This window comes from Littorina saxatilis, linkage group LG2 (assembly GCF_037325665.1).
Source record: "Littorina saxatilis isolate snail1 linkage group LG2, US_GU_Lsax_2.0, whole genome shotgun sequence".
Lineage (NCBI taxonomy): Eukaryota > Metazoa > Mollusca > Gastropoda > Littorinimorpha > Littorinidae > Littorina > Littorina saxatilis.
Window position 1 is genome coordinate 3,175,339 of NC_090246.1, and position 27,388 is coordinate 3,202,726.

The 27,388-nt window shown below is 42.3% G+C and overlaps 1 protein-coding gene across 1 annotated transcript; it reads left to right on the top strand.

The window, feature by feature from the left end:
* Window positions 1–37: 37 nt before the first annotated feature.
* LOC138958006 (UBX domain-containing protein 8-like) lies at window positions 38–18,758 on the top strand. The gene is made up of 7 exons (XM_070329032.1): window positions 38–202; window positions 9,458–9,604; window positions 11,682–11,767; window positions 12,119–12,238; window positions 15,609–15,749; window positions 16,557–16,673; window positions 18,562–18,758. The coding sequence occupies exons 1-7, from the start codon at window positions 196–198 to the stop codon at window positions 18,721–18,723; spliced, it is 780 nt and encodes a 259-aa protein (XP_070185133.1). The 5' UTR covers window positions 38–195; the 3' UTR covers window positions 18,724–18,758.
* Window positions 18,759–27,388: the final 8,630 nt, after the last annotated feature.

Genomic DNA, 27,388 nt, shown 5'->3' on the forward strand with positions numbered 1-27,388 from the left:
ATATGAGCGCAACGGAATACATTCCGTGTTCATATTTTGCAATCAGTATATCCATTGGAGTTCATTATTTTTCGAAATCCTCCCACTTTAGTGATGATTCATAATTGATTAGTTCATTCCATACAAAATGTGCATGTCATCAAAAACCTTTGTTTGGAAGAGTTCATTTCCAGGGACTTCTGCTACCGACCAGTGATGGATCGTAAGCAAACTGTACTGTTCTGTCGCGTTTCGTACGTGAAATATGTATGATTTGGTCTGTTAACTGCACTGTATGGATGTCTGTTTTACTTAAGATTCAGATGTCGTGTTTGGGACAAATTGATAACACTTATTTCGTCCCATAACTGACCATCTTCGTGTGCCCTGCGCGTATTTCGGTCGAACCTGAGGCTGAGGTGTGTACACGCTAGGAGGATCTACACAGTAACACAACTGATCATTGCCTACTGGCAGTCTTTTGTGTCGTTTTCACATTACATACGCTGTACGCTAAGTGTATGCTGTGCAAGGGCCCAAGCTTGGGATTTTCTGTTCACAATAGATTGGGTTAACTACTTGCGCTGCGTCGCAAGTCGGCCTGCGTTGTTACTGCGAAGCTGTTACAATGATGCAATCAAAACAAAAGTAGAAACTTCAACTACAAGTCTCATCTGCTCCCCGACTCGAGTTTTTCTCCTCACTCTGTGCAGCGTTTTCTCTTATATCGACCAGGCTTGGATCGGATAACATTGCACGGGGTAAAAAGGAATATTAATATATGACATGTATCGTGCCACCGAAAAAACGTGTTGGTACTCTGACAACATAACTGAAACACTATAAAATCATGAGAAAAGCTGACATCAATCTGTATTCAGTACATTCCTTTCAAGTTCAGAACAAGGTTAATCAGTGTTTTTTTTCAGAAAACAACACCCAGTGGTGATAGGGCTACATATTGACTACTTAATTCTACTTGATTTATCCGGTTGAATGGGATACCCTAGCTGTGGTGACATGTAGGGGAAGGGCCCCTAATATGGACCACTTTTTGTTTATTGCTGATATGATAACTAGCTTGTTTTCGTGCAAAGAAGTTTCATTTTGTGTTTGGTAGTCCTTCTTTCTTAGGTGAACCGTTAGGCCTAATTAGAGTAAAATAGCTTTGATACACATTCAGCAAAAATTAAATACAGAAAAAATAACAAGCGGCCTTCACGAATCACTGTAAAAAGCCCCCTATATTTCAAAATAACATGATACAAATTAGTGTACAAGTCAGCCTAATTAAAATATGCTCTAGATTTATCTGTTTCGGGTTGATGAGAGCATTATTTGAAGCACACCAGGAAACTAAAGAAGCTTATCAAAAACAGAGTGAAAATAAGTGAAATTATCAACATCCACGAAAAGAAGACTTTTTGTTGCATTTTTTTTAAATCGCGAGGGCTAGTTATAGGTTATTACCAGCAAGCTTCTTAATGAATTAATGAAAATAGCCTTTAGCTTTTATTTTCTTCGATTTGTTGAAGGTGGTCCATATTAGGGGACTCGCACATACTTTGAGATTTTGCTATTATTTTTTGTTTGCAGTAGAAACTCGGGGTCAACACTGCTAAAATGTAACAAATACGGTTTTAGCTGTCATATATAGCCATTTCTGTTTGATAAAAGCTTTGGCTGTAGACAGAAACGAGTCCGTTTTAGGCGGCAAATTTAGAGTGAACGCTGCCAAAAGTGAAAAAAGAGAAAAAGCCTAACGGTTTTGAGATTTGTGTTTCTGCAACTGTTTTGACATGTGCAAGTTATCCAAAGAGGGTGAATACAGCGAATAAAACTTTTTTGAGTGCTCTAGCGCGGTTAGTTGGTGGTGGTCCATATTAGGAGCCGGTCCATATTAGGAGCCCTTCCCCTAATGGGTGATGTAATGTAATCTCATAGTCATACATAAGGGTATAGATGAACAAGTCTAAGGGTATAGATGAACAAGTCGCGTAAGGCGAAATTACTACATTTAGTCAAGCTGTGGAACTCACAGAATGAAACTGAACGCACTGCATTTTTTCACAATGACCGTAGTCCGCCGCTAGTGCAAAAGGCAGTGAAAGTGACGAGCCTGTTTAGCGCGGTTGCGCTGTGCTGCATAGCACGCTTTACTGTACCTCTCTCCGTTTTAACTTTCTGAGCGTGTTTTTAATCCAAACATATCATATCTATATGTTTTTGGAATCAGGAACCGACAAGGAATAAGATGAAATTGTTTTTAAAACGATTTTGGAAATTTAATTTTAATCATAATTTTTATATTTTTAATTTTCAGAGCTTGTTTTTAATCCGAATATAACGTTATTATATGTTTTTGGAATCAGAACATGATGAAGAATAAAATAAAAGTAATTTTGGATCGTTTTATAAAAAAATAATTTTAATTACAACTTTCAGATTTTTAATGACCAAATGTCATTAATTAATTTCGTCGAAGATTGCTTGGCCAACATTTCAATCAATTTGATTGAAAAATGAAGGTGTGACAGTGCCGCCTCAACTTTTACGAAAAGCCGGATATGACGTCATAAAAGACATTTATCGAAAAAATGAAAAAAACGTCTGGGGATATCATACCCAGGAACTCTCATGTAAAATTTCATAAAGATCGGTCCAGTAGTTTACTCTGAATCGCTCCACACACACACACACACACACATACACCACGACCCTCGTCTCGATTCCCCCTCAATGTTAAAACATTTAGTCAAAACTTGACTAAATGTAAAAACCAAGAACCATTCACCATTAAAGATTGGATGAACAAAGTTTCGGAGGCGAGAGTTTGATCGGACCAAGTTTGTTTTGGGGGGGGGGGGGGGGTCCAACTGAAGGCAGGGGTCCAGGAGCCGCTGAGGCCCCGGGTGGGGTGCAGGGGCAATGCCCCATTGGGGGGCAAAGTCTCACCGTGAAGCTGAGAAAATGTTGCATTTGTGAGGTCATTTTTTGGTCTTTCCTTGCAACTGGGAATCAAAATTACACATTTTCAACAGTAACTAAACACGCGAAAGTGGGAAAGGTATAGGGGCGAGCACTCAATGATCTCACAGTGTGCAGTACAGTCCCTTTCCGAAACATCGGTTCCCCGATAGCGCAGATGATATCTTGTTCCAATCGGTTCTCTGATACTATTAATACTAGTGATGGTGTAGCGTGTGACTTGACTTGTGGCCTATGATGATGGACTTATAACGGGGAGGGCAGGCCGTTGCCGTTGTCGACTTGATGTTGTTCATAATTTGAAATAGTTTTAGAAGACCAAATAAACTAAGGGAGTTGGGGGAAGAGCTTAAAAAGTCCACATATTAGTTTTTCTTTTCTCTGAGAGGTACATCGGGTGGCCAGGGGGGGGGATGGGGGGTCCGGAACCCTCCCCCCCCCCCCCCCCCAGATCCGGCCCTGTTGATTAGCATCAGATAAATGTACCATGACTTGTGATCGCAAAAAGTGTAGCATTTGCCGATATTGGGGCTCAGTACTTGCGATACAAAAAGTCAGAGATTCTAGGCTCATGTTGAATGACAGAACTGTACTGCTCTACAAATCAGTGAACTTTTTTTAATTTTTCAACTTTTTTCGAGTCTTTATTATTTTCTGATCTCGTACTTCTTGCATTTTATTCTTTTGTTTTTCATTCCAAAGATTTTGAGCGATGTATTGAAGATCAAATTAATAATAGGGCCTAAAGTTGCATAATTATTGAGCTTTCAGAAAACAATTTCCCAGAATTACTCATTCTATATTTAGTAACATCCGCTTTTGGAAAAAGCGCAACATGCGAATGTATTACTGCCTGTCGACTGCATGTAATGCTCGTTAGTCACTTCTAATTAATGAACTTTTGATAACAGTTGAATGAAAAAATCAGTCTTTGTTGCACACATAATTATTATCATTGTTCTGTCATCTTTTGAGTTTGTACATTAATTGTATCTCACAGAGCCAACCACAAACCCTTGAATTAAGTCTGTCAGGGGTTTTAGGGACTGCGGAGGAATTGTGTCTCTTCAAACACAAGATTTTCAAACAACTTGCTTGTACCTATTTTATATGAAAGAAAAGACTGGGTTGGAGCCAGTTCCACTAGGGTGATTTTCTGCAAGTCATCATGCACTCCTATGTATCCGGCCAGTGGTTGGATTTAAAGTCAACATATCAGGGACAATTACACAGCAGTTTTGGGGGTAAACTGAAAGTACTGTATGGCCATTATTGTTGTAATTCCCTATGCCACCTTACTAGCTGCTGTAGTCTCTTTTGGTGGTTTCTCATAAAGTATTAATTGCTAGTATTGACTTGGAACTGTATTAATAGGTCGAAACCTTATCAGTTTTAAGACTGACCCTCACACCCCCTGTTTGTTTAAGACTGACCCTCACACCCCCTGTTTGTTTAAGACTGACCCTCACACCCCCTGTTTGTTTAAGACTGACCCCTCACACCCCCTGTTTGTTTAAGACTGACCCCTCACACCCCCTGTTTGTTTAAGACTGAGCCCTCACACCCCCTGTTTGTTTAAGACTGACCCCTCTCACCCCTGTTTGTTTAAGACTGAGCCCTCACACCCCCTGTTTGTTTAAGACTGACCCTCACACCCCCTGTTTGTTTAAGACTGAGCCCTCACACCCCCTGTTTGTTTAAGACTGACCCTCACACCCTCTGTTTGTTTAAGACTGACCCTCACACCCCCTGTTTGTTTAAGACTGACCCCTCACACCCTCTGTTTGTTTAAGACTGACCCCTCACACACCCTGTTTTTTCAAGACCCCAATTTGCGAGATTTTCTGTTCAGTCAGTGTTATGACATCGCCAAATGTGTCCCTTTTTAGGAAACCCTCACTTTTAAGACCGATTTTCTCAGACCATTGGTGTTTTTTTTTAAAAGGGGGGTGGGAGGGGGGGGCGGGGGTATCAGAGACCGTAGAAAACACTGAAACACATTTTGTGGTTAATGGGAGGAAGGGGAATAGAGAATGAGTGAGATGTTGCGTGCGTGTGTGTGTGTGTGTCACACCGACAGAGACCGATAAAGACAAATAGAGAGACTCAGAAAGAGAAAGAGAGATAGCCTGGTGTTTCTGTCAGTTCTAAATCGTCCATTCTGCCTGGTTGTCCACCATTCCACCTGTCCAGGCTTTCGGTCTGCCTCCGTGGTGACCATAATGATTCACATCCTTGCGTTTGCAAAGCAGTTGAGAAATGTCAGCAAAGAGTTCTGTACGATGTATTCGAGTCCTTTCAAAATATAAGTTGAACAGGGTGGACCGACAAGCACTGGGTTGTTCACAGTGAAGCGATGTTTTTTTGTTGTTTATTGTCACAGTCACAGGCACATTATGTCACACGTTTGTTGTTATTGTTGTTTTTGTTTCTGTGGGGGGTGGGGAAGGTGTCGCGCGTGTGCACAGAGAGAAGGGCTGTGAGGAAGGCCGGGGGGGGGGGGGGGGGGGGTGTGTGTGTGTGTGTGGTGGTTTTTTTTTTTTTTTTGGGGGGGGGGGGGATCTTATAAACGGCCTCTTCTTCTGACAGTACTATCAACAACAATGTAGTACCATGTGCCTGTGGGTCGGAACGATTCATGAAGTCGGCATCTTCAGAACTTGACTGTGTGGTTTCCGAAAGTGCGCACTCAAGTGAAATCATGCAACCGTCAGTTTCAGCCGGATTTCGATCGATACTTGTAGCGTTGCTGATGGTACGCTGTTTGCGACAGAGTGATACGCGTCGTTGGGCCTAGCCTTCGTCTGATGCATTATTGGCGAGAGCGGGATGTAGTTGAGTGGAACCCCCACTTGCCAGGGCCGGACCAAATGAGTTGTAAGGGGGCCGGGGTTCCTCCTTTTTTGAAGGGGGGCAAATCAGCGAAGTGGCGAAGCCACAAGCGCGCGCCTGCAAAGCAGGCGCGCGAACTAGGGGGGTCCGGGGGCATGCTCCCCCGGAAAAATTTTGAAAAACGGTTAAAATCTGTGCAATCTGGTGCATTCTGGGCCTTGTTTTGAGGGTTAAGAGCAGCATTGTTTTGGTGCTAAAACTAGTAAAAGTCAAAGCAAGGTACATGCTTTTTTCAGGGGTGGGGTTCCGGAACCCCTGGAACCCCCCCCTGGGTCCGGCCCTGCTTGCTGAAGACCCCGCGATGTTGACCTTGCTTTCTCCGCCACCCCCACTCCACACCCGATAACCTCTTTGTTAAGATTAAGCTCCATTTTATGACCGTTTTTTTCAGACCTGGTTTTTAATTTAATTTATTTATTTTAGATTGCTTTAGGTCTTTACAGGGGGGTTCCAGTGTGTGCACAAACAAAGCTCCGTCGTCTATTCACATACGAATTCAACCTAAAACTGTTTTTAAGTATGTGATAACTATCGCTTTACCAGTCCAATCACGTCACGGGAAATAGACCCAAACAGACACTAGGATTCCATTCTTACGGCTGCGGTGCGGCTCCGGCGACGGCGACGGCAACGGCATCCGGCTCTGGCGAGAAAAATGCATCGTCGTGAACCGTATATAACGGCGACGTCGTCCGGATATGTTCTCTTCCCGCCAATGCCGCCAACAGGGACGGATCAGTTGCTTTGTAAGGGGGGGGGGGGTGCACTTTGAATCGAAAGCGAATGTGATGGGCGCGAAGCGCCCGAATTTGCTAGGGGGGTCCGGGGGCATGCTCCCCCGGAAAAAATGTTGGCCTAAAGAAGCAAAATGGTACCATCTGGTGCCATTTGAACTTAGAAATGGTCATAGAATCAGCTTTCCAAATTTAAAAAAAAAAAAAATTTGCTGGAGGGGGGGGTGCACATGCACCCTGTGCACCCCCCCCCCCCCTCGTCCGCCCCTGGCCAATGCCGCCATGGCTCCACATTGGTCTCATCTCATACAAAATACCAGACGACGTCCGGCGACGGCAGTCCAGAAAGCTACATGGAGCTTTCTTGAAAAAACGCACGCACGCCGGGCCGTCGCCGTCGCCGTCGCCGTCGCCGTACCGCACCCGTGTGAATGGGGTCATCCCTTCTTTCATCAGTGTTTTTCAAATTGCCGGAGCCGCTGCCGTCGCCGGAGCCGCACCGCAGCCGAATGGAATCCTAGCTCACCCTTTGTCACTCACGGAAGTTGGTTCGTTTTTTGTCCAGTCGAAATGTTTTCCGGGCATAGGCGCATGGACGAATAAGTGGGAGATTTAATGGAGGGCGCGTTGACACCCTCTGTCACCGAGATTCTCTCTCTTGTGTGTGTGTGCTGGTGTGTGATTGTTGGCATGCTTGTCTGAATACAAATGTCAACACGTGCACGAGAAGTCACGCAGTACGGTGTGCCAAGTTTTCTTTGTTTAAAAAAAAATTAAACGGGTGACAAAACACACTCACACACTCACACACACAAGGCTCACACACCAAGTGTGGCGATTCACTGACTGAGGTACATTTCTTACTGTTGTTGTTATTACACCCCCGGTGTGTATAGGATTCGCTCCATGTGTTTGTTTGTTTGTTTGTGTTCGCATATAGATCTCAAGAATGAACGGACCGATCGTCACCAAACTTGGTGAACAGGTTCTATACATTCCTGAGACGGTCCTTACAAAAATTGGGACCAGTCAAACACACGGTTAGGGAGTTATTGGTGTGTATAGGATTCGGTCGATGTGTTTGTTTGTTTGTTTGTGTTCGCATACAGATCTCAAGAATGAACGGACCGATCGTCACCAAACTTGGTGAACAGGTTCTATACATTCCTGAGACGGTCCTTACAAAAATTGGGACCAGTCAAACACACGGTTAGGGAGTTATTGGTGGATTAAAATTATACAAGGACTTATAGAGGGACATCTTAATGGTCAAAGGGAAATAACCATTCTCACTCAGTCACTGCCACCAACTGAGAAGGTTATTTCCCTTTGACGGGGGTGTTTTTCCTACCTCGGAGGAATTTCTTGTTTCTGTAGTTTTTGACATTGCGAATTCTCCATCTTTTTCTTTTTTACTGCCTTTTTCAAATTTGTACTTTGAGGCATTGGCGGCGATGAGAATGAATGTATCCCACATTTACCGGTAAACCCCCTGTTACCTTTCGGCATGCCAGCGATGGCAAGGGGGAGGTGTGTGTGTGTGTGTGTTGGTGGCTGGGGGGGGGGAGGGTATAAAGACTGCTGCTGATAGGCGTGACAATTACAGGTGAGGGATTAAACGTAACTCTTTGTGTGATTTGTACCTTAGTACGTGATTAAGGCTGAGAAAGAGAGGGGGGAGGGGGAGAAAGAGATAGATAGACTGGGGAGGGAGAGCTAGAGGGGAGAGAGAGAGAGAGAGAGAGAGAGAGAGAGATGCGATGGTCATGTGAAAACGGCTAAGGCCGTGACTGAGTAGGTAACCGAATGGAAATTCAGATGTAACTGCCGTTGAAGATCGCAATGCATATCACCAATGACATTACTTCTGTGACCGTGTTACTCATACTGCATTTTACCTCACGAGAGCTAATTTGCTTTGCATGCACTATTCAACCCCAGCAGCTACGACTACCAGTTTGATGGGTCAAACGGCATTCACTTTATACCCAAGCAGAGGAAAGCTTTCACTTTACCGTTGTGGGGATTCAGTCATACGTGTTATTTCATGTTGCCGATACTGTGACGTTCCGGTGACTTGGGCTGGCCTACACGTATAATGCTCTCTATAGAAAGCTAGCTGAACAAGTAACAGCAACCAGAGGGAGCGCTATTGAGAGAAAGAATCGTTGGCTCTGTGAGTCTGTCCGTCTGTGGGTGTTTTGTCAATCTACCTGGCTGCATGTCCGTTCAGCTGTGTGACTGTCCCTGTATTAGCGACACTGCTGTGTTTGTGTGTGTGTATGTGTATGTGTGTCTGTGAGTGTTTTGTCAATCTACCTGGCTGCATGCCCGTTCACCTGTATGACTGTCCCTGTTCTACTTGGCTGCATGTCTGTTCACCTGTATGACTCCCTGTCTAAACTACATTGCTCTGTGTGTTTGTGTGTGTGTGTGTGAGTGTTTTGTCAATCTACTTGGCTGCATGTCCGTTCGGCTGTTTGACTGCAGTGTGTGGGTGTGGGGGGGGGGGGCTCTTTCTCTCTCGCCCTATATCGCCCCCCCTCTCTCTCTCTCTCTCTCTCTCTCTCTCTCTCTCTCTCTCTCTCTCTCTCTCTCTCTCTCTCTCTCTCTCTCTCTCTCTCTCTCTCTCTCTCTCTCTGGAATTTCATCCGTCTGTCTGTCTGTCTCTGTATTTCCGCGAAGACTTCGCAGATGCTGCTGTACAATACTGATGTGTGTGTGTGTGTGTGTGTGTGTGTGTGTGTGTGTGTGTGTGTGTGTGTGTGTCTGCATGCTTGCCTGCTTGTCTGTCTCGGTGTCTGTCTGTCTGTCAGTCTGTCTCTCTGTCAGTCTGACCATAGTGTTGACGTTTTGCTTTACAGCGGAGACGTCACAGCTGGTGCAGAGCGCAGTACGGTGGATCGCGCGAGGGGCGTTGTCTCTGGCACTGGTCACCTTCCTCATACAGTGGCTGCTGCCCAGACTCAGGAAGTGCTATCATCTGCACACACACACCGCTAGCAACACCGGTTAGTTTATCTTATACTGGTACCTGCGATGTGAGGCCCCTACCACGAGAGGACACCTCGCATGAGAGTACACCTTCTCTTGTCTATTATCTCTACTAAAATATATTTGCCATGAAAGGCCACCTGCAATGTAGGGGCACTTTGAGTTGGCCACAGGGGTGTCCTGTCATCGCAGGTACCGCTGTATACCGGCTCTCTGCTGCTGTTTGCAATAAACTTTATTGATTTGTTTAGCTTCCCTGCAGTGTGCAATGCATGTATGTTCAGGGAAACAAGTTTGGTGGTAATGATCAAGACTAGTGTCCAACATTGAGGAAGCTGCTGCGAGGTACACGTCTGCAAGGGGAGGGGAGACAGTATAGCAGGGACCATGGATGTTGAAAATGAGATTAATTCTGTTAAAAAGTGATACTTTTGACATTGAAGTTCAGATTTGTTTGTTTGTTTGTTATTTGTGTTTGTTTGTTTGTTTTTATATTTAGTCAAGTTTTGACTAAATATTTTAACATCGAGGGGGAATCGAAACGAGGGTCGTGGTGTATGTGCGTGTGTGCGTGCGTGTGTGTGTGTGTGTGTGTGTGTGCGTGCGTGTGTGTGTGTAGAGCGATTCAGACAAAACTTCTCGACCGATCTTCATGAAACTTGACATGAGAGTTTCCCCACACGTTGTTTTCATTTTATTGATAAATGTCTTTGATGACGTCATATCCGGCTTTTCGTGAAAGTTGAGGCGGCACTGTCACGCCCTCATTTTTCAACCAAATTGGTTGAAATTTTGGTCAAGTAATCTTCGACGAAGCCCGGACTTCGGTATTGCATTTCAGCTTGGTGGCTTAAAAATTAATTAATGACTTTGGTCATTAAAAATCTGAAAATTGTAAAAAAAAATAAAAATTTATAAAACGATCCAAATTTACGTTTATCTTATTCTCCATCATTTGCTGATTCCAAAAACATATAAATATGTTATATTCGGATTAAAAACAAGCTCTGAAAATTAAATATATACAAATTATTATCAAATTTTTTTTTCGAAATCAATTTAAAAACACTTTCATCTTATTCCTTGTCGGTTCCTGATTCCAAAAATATATAGATATGATATGTTTGGATTAAAAACACGCTCAGAAAGTTAAAACGAAGAGAGGTACAGAAAAGCGTGCTATCCTTCTCAGCACAACGAATACCCCGCTCTTCTTGTCAATTCCACGGGCACTGCCTTTGCCACGGGCGGTGGAGTGAAGATGCTACGAGTATACGGTCTTGCTGCGTTGCGTTGCGTTCAGTTTCATTCTGTGAGTTCGACAGCTACTTGACTAAATATTGTATTTTCGCCTTACGCAACTTGTTACTTTCTCTTTTTGTCTCCAAGAAAATGTTTGGTATTATGCAGCGAAACTGTGTTTGATGGCAAAATTATTAAATTGTCAGTGGCCTTTTGTGTAGGCTGCTGAGGACATTTAATTTTTTCCTTCCGTGTAGCATCTGGTGTGATGATAACTTGACTGTTCTACTTTTTCAGATCCTAGTGCTGCAGAACCTGTTATTTGACACTGGGGCATTGACTTTGAAATGATGTAATATGATGCAATGTATGCTGAGCTAGATTACCTCAGTTTTACTAAAAGAAAATGTGCACCTGTAGTTTTGCGGTTGCATTCTTGAGACATGACGTTAGAGTCACTGTCCTTCCCGTCCACACAGTCATCTTGTTCAACACTTGACAGATCTTCCTGGCTTTTACAAAGAATGAGAAATTCCACTTGAAGAACAAAAATCAACAGCTTATTTGCATTCATAGCAGAGGGGGGAATTTTACTGAATTAATTTAGTGGCAGATAGACATTGGTTTCAGTTACGAAATTAATTCATCAAGAAATCCCCAGTCCGCATAGGACTCAGGTAGGCTGTCAGTGATTTTTGTCATGCGATTTAAGTTGAAGGATGCTCTTATATTTTGAAAAACGAAAAGCCCACGCAGATCGTGTTGGTTAACATGATAGCGTACAGGAAAAGGAATGTCATTTTGTTCACCTGTATGTGTATGACATTTCTAATTACATGTACATATCATCAGGTAACAATAATGAAGCAGACAGCCAAGAGAGGGTGCAGAAGCAACATGCTGTCAGACAGGATTTACAAAACAAGCACTCTACCAAGGTATTCTGTTTTCAGTCAGGATTAAAAATAGATCAATAAATTCTGTAAAGATAAACACTTGATTCTGTCTTGTTAGGTTGGTAAATGGGACGATGATAAGGTTGTGTGTGTGTATGTGTGTGTGTGTGTGTGTGTGTGTGTGTGTGTGTGTGTGTGTGTGTGTGTGTGTGTGTGTGTGTGTTGTTTGCTTTGTAACTGAAATAATTAAAGTAGAAAAAGCTTCAAAAACTTAAATAAACTTTGTTGAGTGACTGAATTTTGACTTAAATTGGCTGTAAGTTTTGAAATGCGCCTGCTGCTATGTAAACATTCTGTTCTTATCCTTATCTTTCACCTCTTTTCCTCTTTCAGGCTGCCAGCTACAAAGAGCGAATACTTCTCCCTCGGGAAGAGGCCAAAAAGCAGCAACAAGATGAAGAGTTTTACAAATTTCTCGGCCCTGCTTGGAAGGGAAAGGGTGAGGCACTTGGGGTAAGTTGGAAAAGTCAAAACAAAAATTCAAACTTGTAGATAAAGGGTTTATTATTTGATGATAATGTTTTTATTGTTGTCCACCATTCATCCATCTTCTTTGGTCCTACTTTTTACATTTAGTCAAGTTTTGACTAAATGTTATAATGTAGAGGGGGGAATCGAGACGAGGGTCGTGGTGTGTGTGTGTGTGTGTGTGTGTGTGTGTGTGTGTGTGTGTGTGTGTGTGTGTGTGTGTGTGTGTGTGTGTGTGTGTGTGTGTGTGTGTGTGTGTGTGTGGAGCGATTCAGAGTAAACTACTGGACCGATCTTTATGAAATTTTTCATGAGAGTTCCTGGGTATGATATCCCCAGACTTTTTTTCATTTTTTTGATAAATGTCTTTGATGACGTCATATCTGGCATTTTGTAAAAGTTGAGGCGGCACTGTCACACCCTCATTTTTCAATCAAATTGATTGAAATTTTGGCAAAGCAATCTTCGACGAAGGCCGGACTTTGGTATTGCATTTCAGCTTGGAGGCTTAAAAATTGATTTATGACTTTGGTCATTAAAAATCTGAAAATTGTAATTAAAATTATTTTTTTATAAAACGATTCAAAATTACGTTTATCGTATTCTTCATTATTTTCTGATTCCAAAAACATATAAATATGTTATATTCGGATTAAAAACAAGCTCTGAAAATTAAAAATATAAAAATTAGGATTAAAATTAAATTTCCGAAATCGATTTATAAACAATTTCATCTTATTCCTTGTCGGTTCCTGATTCCAAAAACATATAGATATGATATGTTTGGATTGAAAACACGTTCAGAGAGTTAAAAAGAATAGAGATATAGAAAAGCGTGCTATCCTCCTCAGCGCAACCGCTACCGCGCTTTTCTGGATTGTTAATTTCACTGCCTTTGCCATGAGCAGTGGATAGACGATGCTACGAGTGTACGGTCTTGCGGAAAAAATGCAATGCGTTCAGTTTCATTCTGTGAGTTCGACTGAGCTTGACTAAATGTACGTATTTTCGTCTTACGCGACTTGTTCTTTCTCTTATACGTCTTTTGCAGAAATGTGTGTACGTACCTTGACTTTTTGACTCACATGCGAAGCAAAAGTGAGTCTATGTACTCACCCGAGTCGTCCGGACGTCCGTCCGGAAAACTTTAACGTTGGATATTTCTTGGACACTATTCAGTCTATCAGTACCAAATTTGGCAAGATGGTGTATGATGACAAGGCCCCAAAAAACATACATAGCATCTTGACCTTGCTTCAAGGTCAAGGTCGCAGGGGCCATAAATGTTGCCTAAAAAACAGCTATTTTTCACATTTTTCCCATTTTCTCTGAAGTTTTTGAGATTCAATACCTCACCTATATATGATATATAGGGCAAAGTAAGCCCCATCTTTTGATACCAGTTTGGTTTACCTTGCTTCAAGGTCAAGGTCACAGGAGCTCTTCAAAGTTGGATTGTATACATATTTTGAAGTGACCTTGACCCTGAACTATGGAAGATAACTGTTTCAAACTTAAAAATTATGTGGGGCACATGTTATGCTTTCATCATGAGACACATTTGGTCACATATGATCAAGGTCAAGGTCACTTTGACCCTTATGAAATGTGACCAAAATAAGGTAGTGAACCACTAAAAGTGACCATATCTCATGGTAGAAAGAGCTAATAAGCACCATTGTACTTCCTATGTCTTGAATTAACAGCTTTGTGTTGCATGACCTTGGATACCTTGACCTTGGGTCAAGGTCACATGTATTTTGGTAGGAAAAATGTGTAAAGCAGTTCTTAGTGTATGATGTCATTGCTAGGTCAAGGTGAAGCATGTGAGTCGTATGGGCTTTGCCCTTCTTGTTAGTATTTGAATTTCAAGGACTTTGAGTGGTAAGAATATTGTAAGAAGAATGGGGAAATTAGAATGTACGTGAAAATAAAAAAGGAATTTAAACATGGAAATTCAAGTTTCAATATATATTAATGGAATTGTATTGAAAATATGCATAGATCCAAATGTCCTGGCTACAGACAATTGATGATCAGAAGACCTCCTACATGTCCAAACTATTAGACTTTTAACCACCCAGGGGTTCGACTAATGCGTCAGACCAAAGAGTATACATTAGTGACCGAAGACTGAGAACAACGCTGCTGTCTGTTGAATTGTATATCAAACCTAAATATAGAGAGAATACTGCATATGCATTGCTTGCATGCTTTGTCCTACCAGATTTACATGAGTTTTATTTTATTGAAATATTGAAATACCAACGACATACGTTACATGGATACAACAGGTGTCTATGATTTGTGTCCACACGTCGCTCACTATGTGCAGTGAGAGAAGCAACAAGTGACAGGCATGCACACTAAACTGACGTGTCTCAGTCAGGCTAAAAATAGAAAGTTGGCCAGAAACGAAGTGGGCTTGTATCGGACAGGATGTGTGTCCCAACAATCGGATGTGCACCGTTGGTGTACTGGGTCACTTTGAAATTAGGGTTTTGCACGATTTTGTCAGACATTTGAAAATGCTTATCATTATGAGACTGAAACACCTTCTGTTTTACCCAGTGGAACTTTGTGACCAGTATTTGTGCCAATGGTATGTTTATATTTGTTTAGATTATTTTTAGGGTCATGTAGATTGTTTCTATTTGCGTCTGAGGAGTTCAATCAGCTGCCTCATTTCTTCAACCAAACTCATAATGTATGCATTGCATTTTATTTTAGAATTTGTTGTTTGCCACATTTCCTGGATGATGTTTTGTTGTTAAGAAATCAATTGAAAATCATCAGCCAACCTTTTGTCAGGCTTCTCCGAGAAAGCACAAGAGTGAAAATGCCTCCCAAGATCAATAAAAAGTTTGTTTAAAGTCATTTCTAAGCTCAATTGCGCGTTGTGTGTTCAACCATTCGGCTCACAGGCAGCTGAAACTCAGTTGGACTTTTCTTTAATAGACCAATTTCTCCATGATTTTGCTAAACTTCTGTAGTTTGTACGCTTTAGAGTACAAAAATCAGTCCAAAGTCAGTTGGGAGAGCAACATGGGAAGCTTTCCCTAGTCGTTATAAGATAAATTCAGGCATGAGAATCTTCCTCCTTTTGGAGACAATTCCTCCTTATAAACCGGTGTTTATGTTAGATATGGAAAATGGACACATTTAATTGATATTGAAGCTGGAAAGAACACTCCTCATGTGTAAATCAATTTTCCGTCTTCTCTTACATCAGGGTTAAGAAAAACTGATAACATCTTCTAAATGTTGTCTCATTTTGGATTTGACAAACCGTATTTCCTCCTCTTTGATCATTGTCTGTTCTCGTGTCTGAAGATGAGCACTTTGCTGTGTGCAGAAGGACGAAGGGCATGGTGCAGAACAAGCTGCCCTGGATGAATTTGAAGAGGATTTGAACCCGAGAGAAATGGCTGCCGTGAGACGGCGAATCCAAAAGCCAACACCACAGCCACCCAAACCGCCTGAGAAACCCAAGAGGGTGTGTTGTTGTTGTTGTTGTTGTTGTTGTTGTTGTTGTTGTTGTTGTTGTTGTTGTTGTTGTTGTTGTTGTTGTTGTTGTTGTTAATTGTTGTTGTTGTTGTTGTTGTTGTTGTTTTTTTTGTCTGTTTGTCTGTCTGTCTGTCTGTCTGTCTGTCTGTCACTCTCGAAGACGTTGTAAGATGTGAAAAATGCCTTGTAAATGTATTTATTTATTTATATGGGAGATTTATATAGCGCTTGACGTTCTCTAAGCGCTTTACATATTAATTTCTGCCGTGTGAGATGGAATTTTTTACACAATATATCACGCATTCACATAGGCCAGTAAATCTCAAGCCATTACGGCGAATATTTACTTTTCACGGCCTATTATTCCAAGTCACACGGGTATTTGGTGGACATTTTTTATCTATGCCTATACAATTTTGCCAGGAAAGACCCTTTTGTCAATCGTGGGATCTTTAACATGCACACCCCAATGTAGTGTACATGAAGGGACCTCGGTTTTTCGTCTTTGAAAGACTAGCACTTGAACCCACCACCTGGGCTAGGAAAGGGGGAAGTAAAAATTGCGGGTCGAACTCGCAACCTCTGGCTTCCGAGGCAAGTGCACTTACCACTCGGCCACCCTTTCCCCTAAAAGAACTCTAATTTCTGCCAGGTAATCAATAAACCCTCAGGACTGTCCGTGTATTTTTTATATTTTCGTACATGCATGCACACATCTACCCATCATTCGTGAAGACATGCTAAGATGTGAGAAATGCAGCATTAAAAGACTATTTGTTTGTTTTGGCCCTGCCAGATTATCAACCTGCCCGAGGAGCCAGCAGAGCGTGATCCTGAGAGTGTCCTGGTGTTGCTGAGATCCCCCATACAGACGGTGTACCAGAGACGCTTTGCACACTCCGACACAGTGCAGGTACTCGGGAGCTTCAATGCATGTGTGTCTCTAGTGTTTTGGTTGCAAGTTGGGTGTTTGGGGGCAGGGAGGGAGTTTTGGTTGCAAGTTGGGTGTTTGGGGGCAGGGAGGGAGTTTTGGTTGCAAGTTGGGTGTTTGGGGGCAGGGAGGGAGTTTTGGTTGCAAGTTGGGTGTTTGGGGGCAGGGAGGGAGTTTTGGTTGCAAGTTGGGTGTTTTGGGGCAGGGAGGGAGTTTTGGTTGCAAGTTGGGTGTTTGGGGGCAGGGAGGGAGTTTTGGTTGCAAGTTGGGTGTTTGGGGGCAGGGAGGGAGTTTTGGTTGCAAGTTGGGTGTTTGGGGGCAGGGAGGGAGTTTTGGTTGCAAGTTGGGTGTTTGGGGGCAGGGAGGGAGTTTTGGTTGCAAGTTGGGTGTTTGGGGGCAGGGAGGGAGTTTTGGTTGCAAGTTGGGTGTTTGGGGGCAGGGAGGGAGTTTTGGTTGCAAGTTGGGTGTTTGGGGGCAGGGAGGGAGTTTTGGTTGCAAGTTGGGTGTTTTGGGGGCAGGGAGGGAGTTTTGGTTGCAAGTTGGGTGTTTTGGGGGCAGGGAGGGAGTTTTGGTTGCAAGTTGGGTGTTTGGGGGCAGGGAGGGAGTTTTGGTTGCAAGTTGGGTGTTTGGGGGCAGGGAGGGAGTTTTGGTTGCAAGTTGGGTGTTTGGGGGCAGGGAGGGAGTTTTGGTTGCAAGTTGGGTGTTTTGGGGGCAGGGAGGGAGTTTTGGTTGCAAGTTGGGTGTTTTGGGGGCAGGGAGGGAGTTTTGGTTGCAAGTTGGGTGTTTTGGGGGCAGGGAGGGAGTTTTGGTTGCAAGTTGGGTGTTTGGGGGCAGGGAGGGAGTTTTGGTTGCAAGTTGGGTGTTTGGGGGCAGGGAGGGAGTTTTGGTTGCTAGTTGGGTGTTTGGGGGCAGGGAGGGAGTTTTGGTTGCAAGTTGGGTGTTTGGGGGCAGGGAGGGAGTTTTGGTTGCAAGTTGGGTGTTTGGGGGCAGGGAGGGAGTTTTGGTTGCAAGTTGGGTGTTTGGGGGCAGGGAGGGAGTTTTGGAGTGGGCGTGGGGTTGGAGAGAGGGGAGTTAATGTAGTCCATGTAGGTTACACCTTTTGGAAGAGGGTGTGAAACCGTGAAACCTTTCAGGCAGGCATTCATATTGAAGAAGATTTTATGTGAAGGAATGGTTTCAAGGGTTCTGCAATCATTGGAACTCGGCAAAGTGTCCCTGAGAGAAATGGACAACAGCCATGAAACAAAAGTTGAAAGGTATTTTCTGAGATGCTCCTGTATGTTAACATGGCAAAGATAAGCAATACTTTTCTCCCTAATGCCTACTCCCTTCTTATGTGAATGGGTGATTGGTTTGTTCTACGGTTCCTTTCCTTGTTGTATTCTCTCAGCCAGAGAATACTGTAATGAAATCAAGTGTCATGAAACACAGCGCTTCAGTTCAAGGCTGTTCGTCCGAACTGTACACATTCCATAACATTGTCTTGGCCCAAGTACTGTCTGAACACTCTCTATATTATGAGAGTGTTTTCCTGCTTTTCACTTTCATAGAGTTTTGACCGGTGTCTTGTACCAAATATTGCCAGGCTTTGACATTCCTGCTGTACACCTTTCCCATTACAGTAGACCCCCCCCCCCTTTTAAGACTTCCAAAAATGTGAGAAAACCAGGTCTTAAAAAGGAGGGAGTTGAAAATGGGGGTACATTTACCACGGGTTTCAGCAGAGAGTCTGAGAAAACAGGATCTTAATAGGGAGGCATTCTTAAATTGGGGGTCTTAACAGGGGGGTTCCACTGTATCCTGTTTTGCTCTGCAGACGCCTACTGCTTGTGGATGTGCAAATCTCTGCACAGATGATTATGTTTTGCAGACCTTGCTTGACTTCATGACGGTGAGCGGGTTCACGCAGAGCTACAACACACTGTGCACGTCCTACCCGCGCCATGACCTGGGCAAAAACAAGGCCGCCACACTGCTTGACCTTGGCTTCACCAAGCGTGTCACTCTCAACATTGAGGAGATCGAGTTGTGATCGGAAAGAGAGGGGGGGGGGGGGGAGAGAGAGAGAGGAGACAGAGAGAGAGAGAGAGAGAGAGAGAGAGAGAGAGAGAGAGAGAGAGAGAGAGAGAGAGAGAGAGAGAGAGAGAGAATTGAATTGAATTGAACTTTATTTAACAAGGATTAAGATATAAGGCTACGCCTTTTCTTACAATCTGTCCTTGGGACGCATAGACACACAATTATATAATTAAAAAATTAAAAATTAAAAAGTTAAAAAGTTAACCAACTAAAGGAGGTCGGAAGACTTCAGCACGTGATAATAAAGATGACGCGACGATGATGATGATGATGACGATGATGATGATGACTAATGATGATGATGAAGATGAGGCATGAAGAGCATACATCTGTGGTTATTCATAAAATCAAATGCATACTATGCAGGTTATTATAAATACAAGCTGGAAGAGAGAGAGAGAGAGAGAGCCATGACCTGGGCCAAAACAAGGCCGCCACACTGCTTGAACTTGGCTTCGCCAGGCGTGTCACTCTCAACATTGAGGAGATCGAGTTGTGATATCAAAGACAGAGGGCTTGTGGAGAGAGAGAGAGAGAGAGAGAGAGAGAGAGAGAGAGAGAGAGAGAGAGAGAGAGAGAGAGAGAGAGAGAGAGAGAGAGGTGACCTTGGCAAAAACAAGGCCGCCACGCTGCTTGAACTTGGCTTCACCAAGCGTGTCACTCTCAACATTGAGGAGATTGAGTTGTGATAGGAAAGAGAGAGAGGGGGGGGGGGGGGCTCAGTTGTAGAGAGAGAGTGGGGGAGAGAGAGAGAGAGAGAGAGAGAGAGCAATTGGTGGACTGTGTGTGCGTATATGCGTAGTGCAGTTTGTAGTGACTGAGTGTGTGTATGTGAGAGAGAGTTAGGGTATATATGGTGATGCTGGGAAAGGAGAGTCTTAGGACAGTAATGCAATAGAATTAATGTGTCAGTGTGTGTGTGTAAGAGAGAGAGAGAGAGAGAGAGAGAGAGAGAGAGAGAGAGAGAGAGAGAGAGAGAGAGAGAGATGACCATTCTTTGGCGAATAAATGACACTGATGTGTTTTAACTGGGATTTAACAGGTGTCTTATATTGAAGCTGACAATGATCAGCCGGCAACACTATTTCTTTGCTTCTTTCTTTCTTCTCTTTAATGGAAGTGTATCATGTGTATGTGGGAGAGTGAAGTTTGTGTTTCTGTACATCTTTGCGACCTGCTAATACATGTGTGAAGATCATTTTTCTGCTGAATACAGCCTCTCACACTAGGTGCGCTTGTGCGCTTGTGTGATCTGTTTACTTTCGTCAGTCTTTGTTTGTTTGTTTGCTTAACGCCCAGCCGACCACGAAGGGCGGTGCTGCTTTGACATATAACGTGCGCCACACACAAGACAGAAGTCGCAGCACAGGCTTCATGTCTCACCCAGTCACATTTTTCTGACACCGGACCAACCAGTCCTAGCACTAACCCCATAATGCCAGACGCCAGGCGTAGCAGCCACTAGATTGCCAATTTTAAAGTCTTAGGTATGACCCGGCCGGGGTTCGAACCCACGACCTCCCGATCACGGGGCGGACGCCTTACCACTAGGCCAACCGTGCCGGTCTTTCGTCAGTCATACAATGCCTACCTCATCAGGGCATATGCTGTGTCATCTGGTTGGGTACAGTTAATAATATCCTTCATAAACAAGTACATTAACAAACATTGATAGATATTATTAGTTGTCTAATGCCTTGTTGGATGACTAATTTTTTGTCACCCAGCTCATTAGTTTAATCAGCTTTGCGAGTGCATTTTAAAGTCGGAACATATGCGGCTTAATTTTTTTTTTGTTATTGGCATTGCACTTTTGTTACATTTTGGATGAAATGCAGCTTTCAAAACAGCGTTTACAACTACATTTGTATGACAAAAACAATTGAAGGATATACATGGACCATTTTTCCTCAGAAATTGTCACTGCTGTGACAAATGAACCACATTTCTAGTCAAATCATTAAAGCTTGCAAAGTGTCGAGGGCAAGCAGACCATACCCACAATAATTATTATACTATTGTTTTTGCCAGAGTTTAAGTTGAGTAGTTGGTGCTGGGGGTTCAAACTCGAATGAAAGTTGTTATGTTCAAAATAATAATGAGAAGAAAACAACAAGCAAAATACAGGAAGATAGAACAAACAAACTGCTCCAACATAAACAACAAAATAATGTGTACGGTTTTTTTTCTTTTAGAAGAAGACGGGTGGCCTTAAATAGAAACGTGCTGTTCCTTATTTAACTTCTTATGTCAGTTTATTTGAGTTTTGCAATGAGAAATACGGTCAATAAAGTGTGTCAGTTTAGAGATCTGCTCTGTTTTCTGTTGATGACTTTTGAAATGTCGGTGTTTATGTATCTCCACATTCTCCCAGTAAGGTAATATATTGTACTACGTTGCAAGCCCCTGGAGCAATTTTTTGATTAGTGCTTTTGTGAACAAGAAACAATTAACAAGTGGCTCTATCCCATCTCCCCCCCTTTCCCCGTCGCGATATAACCGTCGTGGTTGAAAACGACGTTAAACACCAAATAAAGAAAGATGTATCTCCATAACTCAGTAGATGTGTGTGTGTGAGCTCTCTCTGTTGGTGTGTGTGTGTGTGTGTGTGTGTGTGTGTGTGTGTGTGTGTGTGTGTGTCTCTCTCTCTCTCTCTCTCTCTCTCTCTCTCTCTCTCTCTCTCTCATTTTTAATGGATTTCAATAGGATTTTCGCATTTTTAAGGATGCAGGATGCAATCTAATTGTGTATGTACTGTGAACACGTTATATATAAAGCAGCTGGATAGTTCTCCTCCACACGAAAATTAGCAAATTACCTGTCTGAATTCCTCAAAAGATTTCGACTGTCTTTTTATATTTAGTCAAGTTTTGACTAAATATTTTAACATCGAGGGGGAATCGAAACGAGGGTCGTGGTGTATGTGTGTGTGTGTGTGTGTGTGTGCGTGCGTGCGTGCGTGTAGAGCGATTCAGACCAAACTACTCGGCCGATCTTTATGACATTTTACATGAGAGTTCCTGGGATTGATATCCCCGAACGTTTTTCTCCTTTTTTCGATACATGTCTTTGATGACGTCATATCCGGCTTTTCGTGAAAGTTGAGGCGGCACTGTCACGCTTTCATTTTTCAACCAAATTGGTTGAAATTTTGGTCAAGTAATGTTCGACGAAGTCCGGACTTCGGTATTGCATTTCAGCGTGATGGCTTAAAAATTAATTAATGACTTTGGTCATTAAAAATCTGAAAATTGTAAAAAAAAATAAAAATTTATAAAACGATCCAAATTTACGTTTATCTTATTCTCCATTATTTTCTGATTCCAAAAACATATAAATATGTTATATTTGAATTAAAAACAAGCTCTGAAAATTAAAAATATAAAAATTATTATCAAAATTAAATTTTCCAAATCAATTTAAAAACACTTTCATCTTATTCCTTGTCGGTTCCTGATTCCAAAAACATATAGATATGATATGTTTGGATTAAAAACACGCTCAGAAAGTTAAAACGAAGAGAGGTATAGAAAAGCGTGCTATCCTTCTCAGCGCAACTACTAAACCGCTCTTCTTGTCAATTTCACTGCCTGAACGGTGGACTGACGATGCTATGAGTATACGGTCTTGCTGAAAAATTGCATTGCGTTCAGTTTCATTCTGTGAGTTCGACAGCTACTTGACTAAATATTGTATTTTCGCCTTACGCGACTTGTTTGTTTTTAACGGTAAACGATCGGACAATCGTTTTGCGTCAAAAAGTGTAAGTTGAAGCACAGAGAGTAGGCCTATATAATATAGATGTTGCGGCGTGTAACCCCGCATTCCGTGTTGATCCCACGACCCTGGGGACAATCACATTTTGCAGATAAGGCATGACTGAAAACGAAGGGCCTGAAATGCATAATCAGTAATTCAGTGTTTGTACGGAAGCTTACTATGATAAGAAAACCGGGTTGCTGCATGCTTGTAAGTGTCATTCAACTGCAACATTCAACTAATTCCGTCTGTCCTACATCACTAAAAAACTGACTTTGAAAGGTGGTCGAGGTTTCGGCACTTTAGCTGTATAATTCTTTTCGTATGAGCGACCATGCTCACTGCCCAGGCTTTTACACACTGGCACTCGTCACGAGGTGGTCGAGGTTTCGGCACTTTAGATGTATAATTCTATTGGTATGAGCGACCATGCTCACTGCCCAGGCTTTTACACACAGGCACTCGTCACGAGGTGGTCGAGGTTTCGGCACTTTAGATGTATAATTCTATTGGTATGAGCGACCATGCTCACTGCCCAGGCTTTTACACACAGGCACTCGTCACGAGGTGGTCGAGGTTTCGGCACTTTAGATGTATAATTCTTTTAGAATGAGCGACCATGCTCACTGCCCAGGCTTTTACACACAGGCACTCGTCACGAGGTGGTCGATGTTTCGGCACTTTAAATGTATAATTCTGTTGGTATGAGCGACCATGCTCACTGCCCAGGCTTTTACACACGGCACTCGATCGTCACGAGGTGGTCGAGGTTTCGGCACTTTAGATGTATAATTCTTTTAGAATGAGCGACCATGCTCACTGCCCAGGCTTTTACACACAGGCACTCGTCACGAGGTGGTCGAGGTTTCGGCACTTTAGATGTATAATTCTTTTGGTATGAGCGACCATGCTCACTGCCCAGGCTTTTACACACAGCCACAGGCACTCGTCACGAGGTGGTCGATGTTTCGGCGCTTTAGATGTATAATTCTTTTCGTATGAGCGACCATGCTCACTGCCCAGGCTTTTACACACAGGCACTCGTCACGAGGTGGTCGAGGTTTCGGCACTTTAGATGTATAATTCTTTTGGTATGAACGACCATGCTCACTGCCCAGGCTTTTACACTCAGGCACTCGTCACGAGGTGGTCGAGGTTTCGGCACTTTAGATGTATAATTCTTTTGGTATGAGCGACCATGCTCACTGCCCAGGCTTTTACACACAGGCACTCGTCACGAGGGTGTCGAGGTTTTGGCACTTTAGATGTATAATTCTTTTCGTATGAGCGACCATGCTCACTGCCCAGGCTTTTACACACAGGCACTCGTCACGAGGTGGTCGAGGTTTCGGCACTTTAGATGTATAATTCTTTTGGTATGAGCGACCATGCTCACTGCCCAGGCTTTTACACACAGGCACTCGTCACGAGGTGGTCGAGGTTTCGGCACTTTAGATGTATAATTCTTTTGGTATGAGCGACCATGCTCACTGCCCAGGCTTTGACGCGGAATAAGAGCATCCTTCCCCTTGGTCACATGCCAAAAATCAATCGCGTGGCTGCATTTTGTGCAGAAGGTGCCACTTGCAACATTGATTCAAGAACAATATTGTGCAAAGGTTGTTGCCTTTTGCCGCGTGTTTGAAAGGCAAGCTCCTTCCCATGAACACAGTTCCGCTCCTCACCTCAGACATGGCCAGGCTTTCTTTTTCTTCTTTTTACATTTAGTCAAGTTTTGACTAAATCTTTTAACATAGAGGGGGTATCGAGACGAGGGTCGTGGTGTATGTGTGTCTGTCTGTCTGTCTGTCTGTCTGTGTGTGTGTGTAGAGCGATTCAGACTAAACTACTGGACCGATCTTTATGTAATTTGACATGAGAGTTCCTGGGTATGATATCCTCAGACGTTTTTTTCCTTTTTTTGATAAATGTCTTTGATGACGTCATATCCGGCTTTTTGTAAAAGTTGAGGCGGCACTGTCACACTCTCATTTTTCAATAAAATTGATTGACATTTTGGCCAAGCAATCTTCGACGAAGCCCGGACTTTATATTGCATTTCAGCGTGGAGGCTTAAAAAATAAATAATGACTTTGGTCATTAAAAATCTAAAAATTGTAATTAAAATTATTTTTTTATAAAACGTTCTAAAATTACGTTCATCTTATTCTTCCTCATTTTCTGATTCCAAAAACATATAAATATGTTATATTCGTATTAAAAACAAGCTCTGAAAATTAAAAATATAAAAATTATGATTAAAATTAAATTTCCGAAATCGATTTAAAAACAATTTCACCGTATTCCTTGTCGATTCCTGATTCCATACATATAGATATGATATGTTTGGATTAAAAACACGCTCAGAAAGTTAAAACGAAGAGAGATACAGAAAAGCGTGCTATGCAGCTCAGCGCAACCACTACCGCGCTAAACAGGCTCGTCAATTTTACTGCCTTTTGCACGAGCGGCGGACTACGGTCATTGTGACTAAATGCAGTGCGTTCAGTTTCATTCTGTGAGTTCCACAGCTTGACTAAATGTTGTATTTTCGCCTTACGCGACTTGTTTTTAACATAAAGTGAGACCCTCATCCGGCTTGGACACATACCTATACTGCTTGCTGTGGTGAGTAGGATTTTTTTTGGATGAACTAATTTCTGAAAATGCAACGTCAGAAAGCGATTCTTTTACAAAATTACTTCATCAAAAAAGGATCACTATTATATACACCGAGATTATTAGGCTGTTCATTTTTAGTGGAGGGATGGTCTTAGCCTGACCAGATGTGAGACTGTAAGCCAAACTTGGAAGGACTTAGCTTTTAAGCTGATCTCATGCAAAAGACTAGTACTATAGTAAAAACAAAAACAAAAACAACAAGTCGCGTAAGGCGAAAATACAATATTTAGTCAAGTAGCTGCCCTTTTTCAGCAAGACCGTATACTCGTAGCATCGTCAGTCCACCGCTCATGGCAAAGGCAGTGAAATTGACAAGAAGAGCGGGGTAGTAGTTGCGCTAAGAAGGATAGCACGCTTTTCTGTACCTCTCTTTGTTTTAACTTTCTGAGCGTGTTTTTAATCCAAACATATCATATCTATATGTTTTTGGAATCAGGAACCGACAAGGAATAAGATGAAAGTGTTTTTAAATTGATTTCGAAAAAAAAATTTTGATAATAATTTTTATATATTTAATTTTCAGAGCTTGTTTTTAATCCGAATATAACATATTTATATGTTTTTGGAATCAGCAAATGATGGAGAATAAGATAAACGTAAATTTGGATCGTTTTATAAATTTTTATTTTTTTTTACAATTTTCCGATTTTTAATGACCAAAGTCATAAATTAATTTTTAAGCCACCAAGCTGAAATGCAATACCGAACCCCGGGCTTCGTCGAAGATTACTTGACCAAAATTTCAACCAATTTGGTTGAAAAATGAGGGCGTGACAGTGCCGCCTCAACTTTCACGAAAAGCCGGATATGACGTCATCAAAGACATTTATCAAAAAAATGAAAAAAACGTTCGGGGATTTCATACCCAGGAACTCTCATGTCAAATTTCATAAAGATCGGTCCAGTAGTTTAGTCTGAATCGCTCTACACACACACACAGACACACACACAGACACACACACAGACACACGCACATACACCATACCCTCGTTTCGATTCCCCCTCGATGTTAAAATATTTAGTCAAAACTTGACTAAATATAAAAACAAGTCGCGTAAGGCGAAATTACTACATTTAGTCAAGCTGTGGAACTCACAGAATGAAACTGAACGCACTGCATTTTTTCACAATGACCGTAGTCCGCCGCTTGTGCATAACGGAGTGAAACTGACGAGCCTGTTCAGCGCGGTAGTGGTTTCGCTGTGCTGCACAGCACGCTTTTCTGTACCTCTCTTCGTTTGAACTTTCTGAGCGTGTTTTTAATCCAAACATATCATATCTATATGTTTTTGGAATCAGGAACCGACAAGGAATAAGATGAAATTGTTTTTAAATCGATTTCGGAAATTTAATTTTGATCATAATTTTTATATTTTTAATTTTCAGAGCTTGTTTTTAATCCAAATATAACATATTTATATGTTTTTGGAATCAGGAAATGATGTAGAATAAGATGAACGTAAATTTGGATCGTTATATATAAACACAAATTTATTACAATTTTCAGATTTTTAATGGCCAAAGTCATTAATTAATTTTTAAGCCACCAAGCTGAAATGCAATACCGAAGTCCGGCCTTCGTCGAAGATTGTTTTACAAAAATTTCAATCAATTTGATTGAAAAATGAGGGTGTGACAGTGCCGCCTCAACTTTTACAAAAAGCCGGATATGACGTCATCAAAAGTATTTATCGAAAAAAAGAAAAAAAAATGTCAGGGGACATCATTCCCAGGAACTATCATTCCCAGGAACTCTCATGTCTTTAATTTCATAAAGATCGGTCCAGTAGTTTGGTCTGAATCGCTCTACACACACACACGCACAGACACACACACACACACACACACACACACACACACACATACACCACGACCCTCGTCTCGATTCCCCCTCTATGTTAAAACATTTAGTCAAAACTTGACTAAATGTAACAAAAAGTATCGCGATGGCATATTGCATTTACCACACGGCTGAACATGACCCCGAGAAGAAAACAGAACAACAAATCGTGTAAAGCGATATCAAAACAGTCAGTCAATCTTTCGGCCTGAACAGCAACACTGAACTACAACGTCTTCACTGAGACCTGGTCCTGGCTGACCGAAACCCGTCGATCGAGACAGCGCTGTTTCGATATCCTGACTGTAAACAGGGATCCCACTTTCATTGGTTTTTC

What these genes read in the sequence shown, in the direction of transcription:
- LOC138958006 (XM_070329032.1), top strand. An exon ending in ACACACCGCTAGCAACACCG is followed by an intron (nt 9,605 to 11,681) that starts GTTAGTTTATCT and finishes ACATATCATCAG; the next exon opens with GTAACAATAATGAAGCAGAC. An exon ending in AAAACAAGCACTCTACCAAG is followed by an intron (nt 11,768 to 12,118) that starts GTATTCTGTTTT and finishes TTCCTCTTTCAG; the next exon opens with GCTGCCAGCTACAAAGAGCG.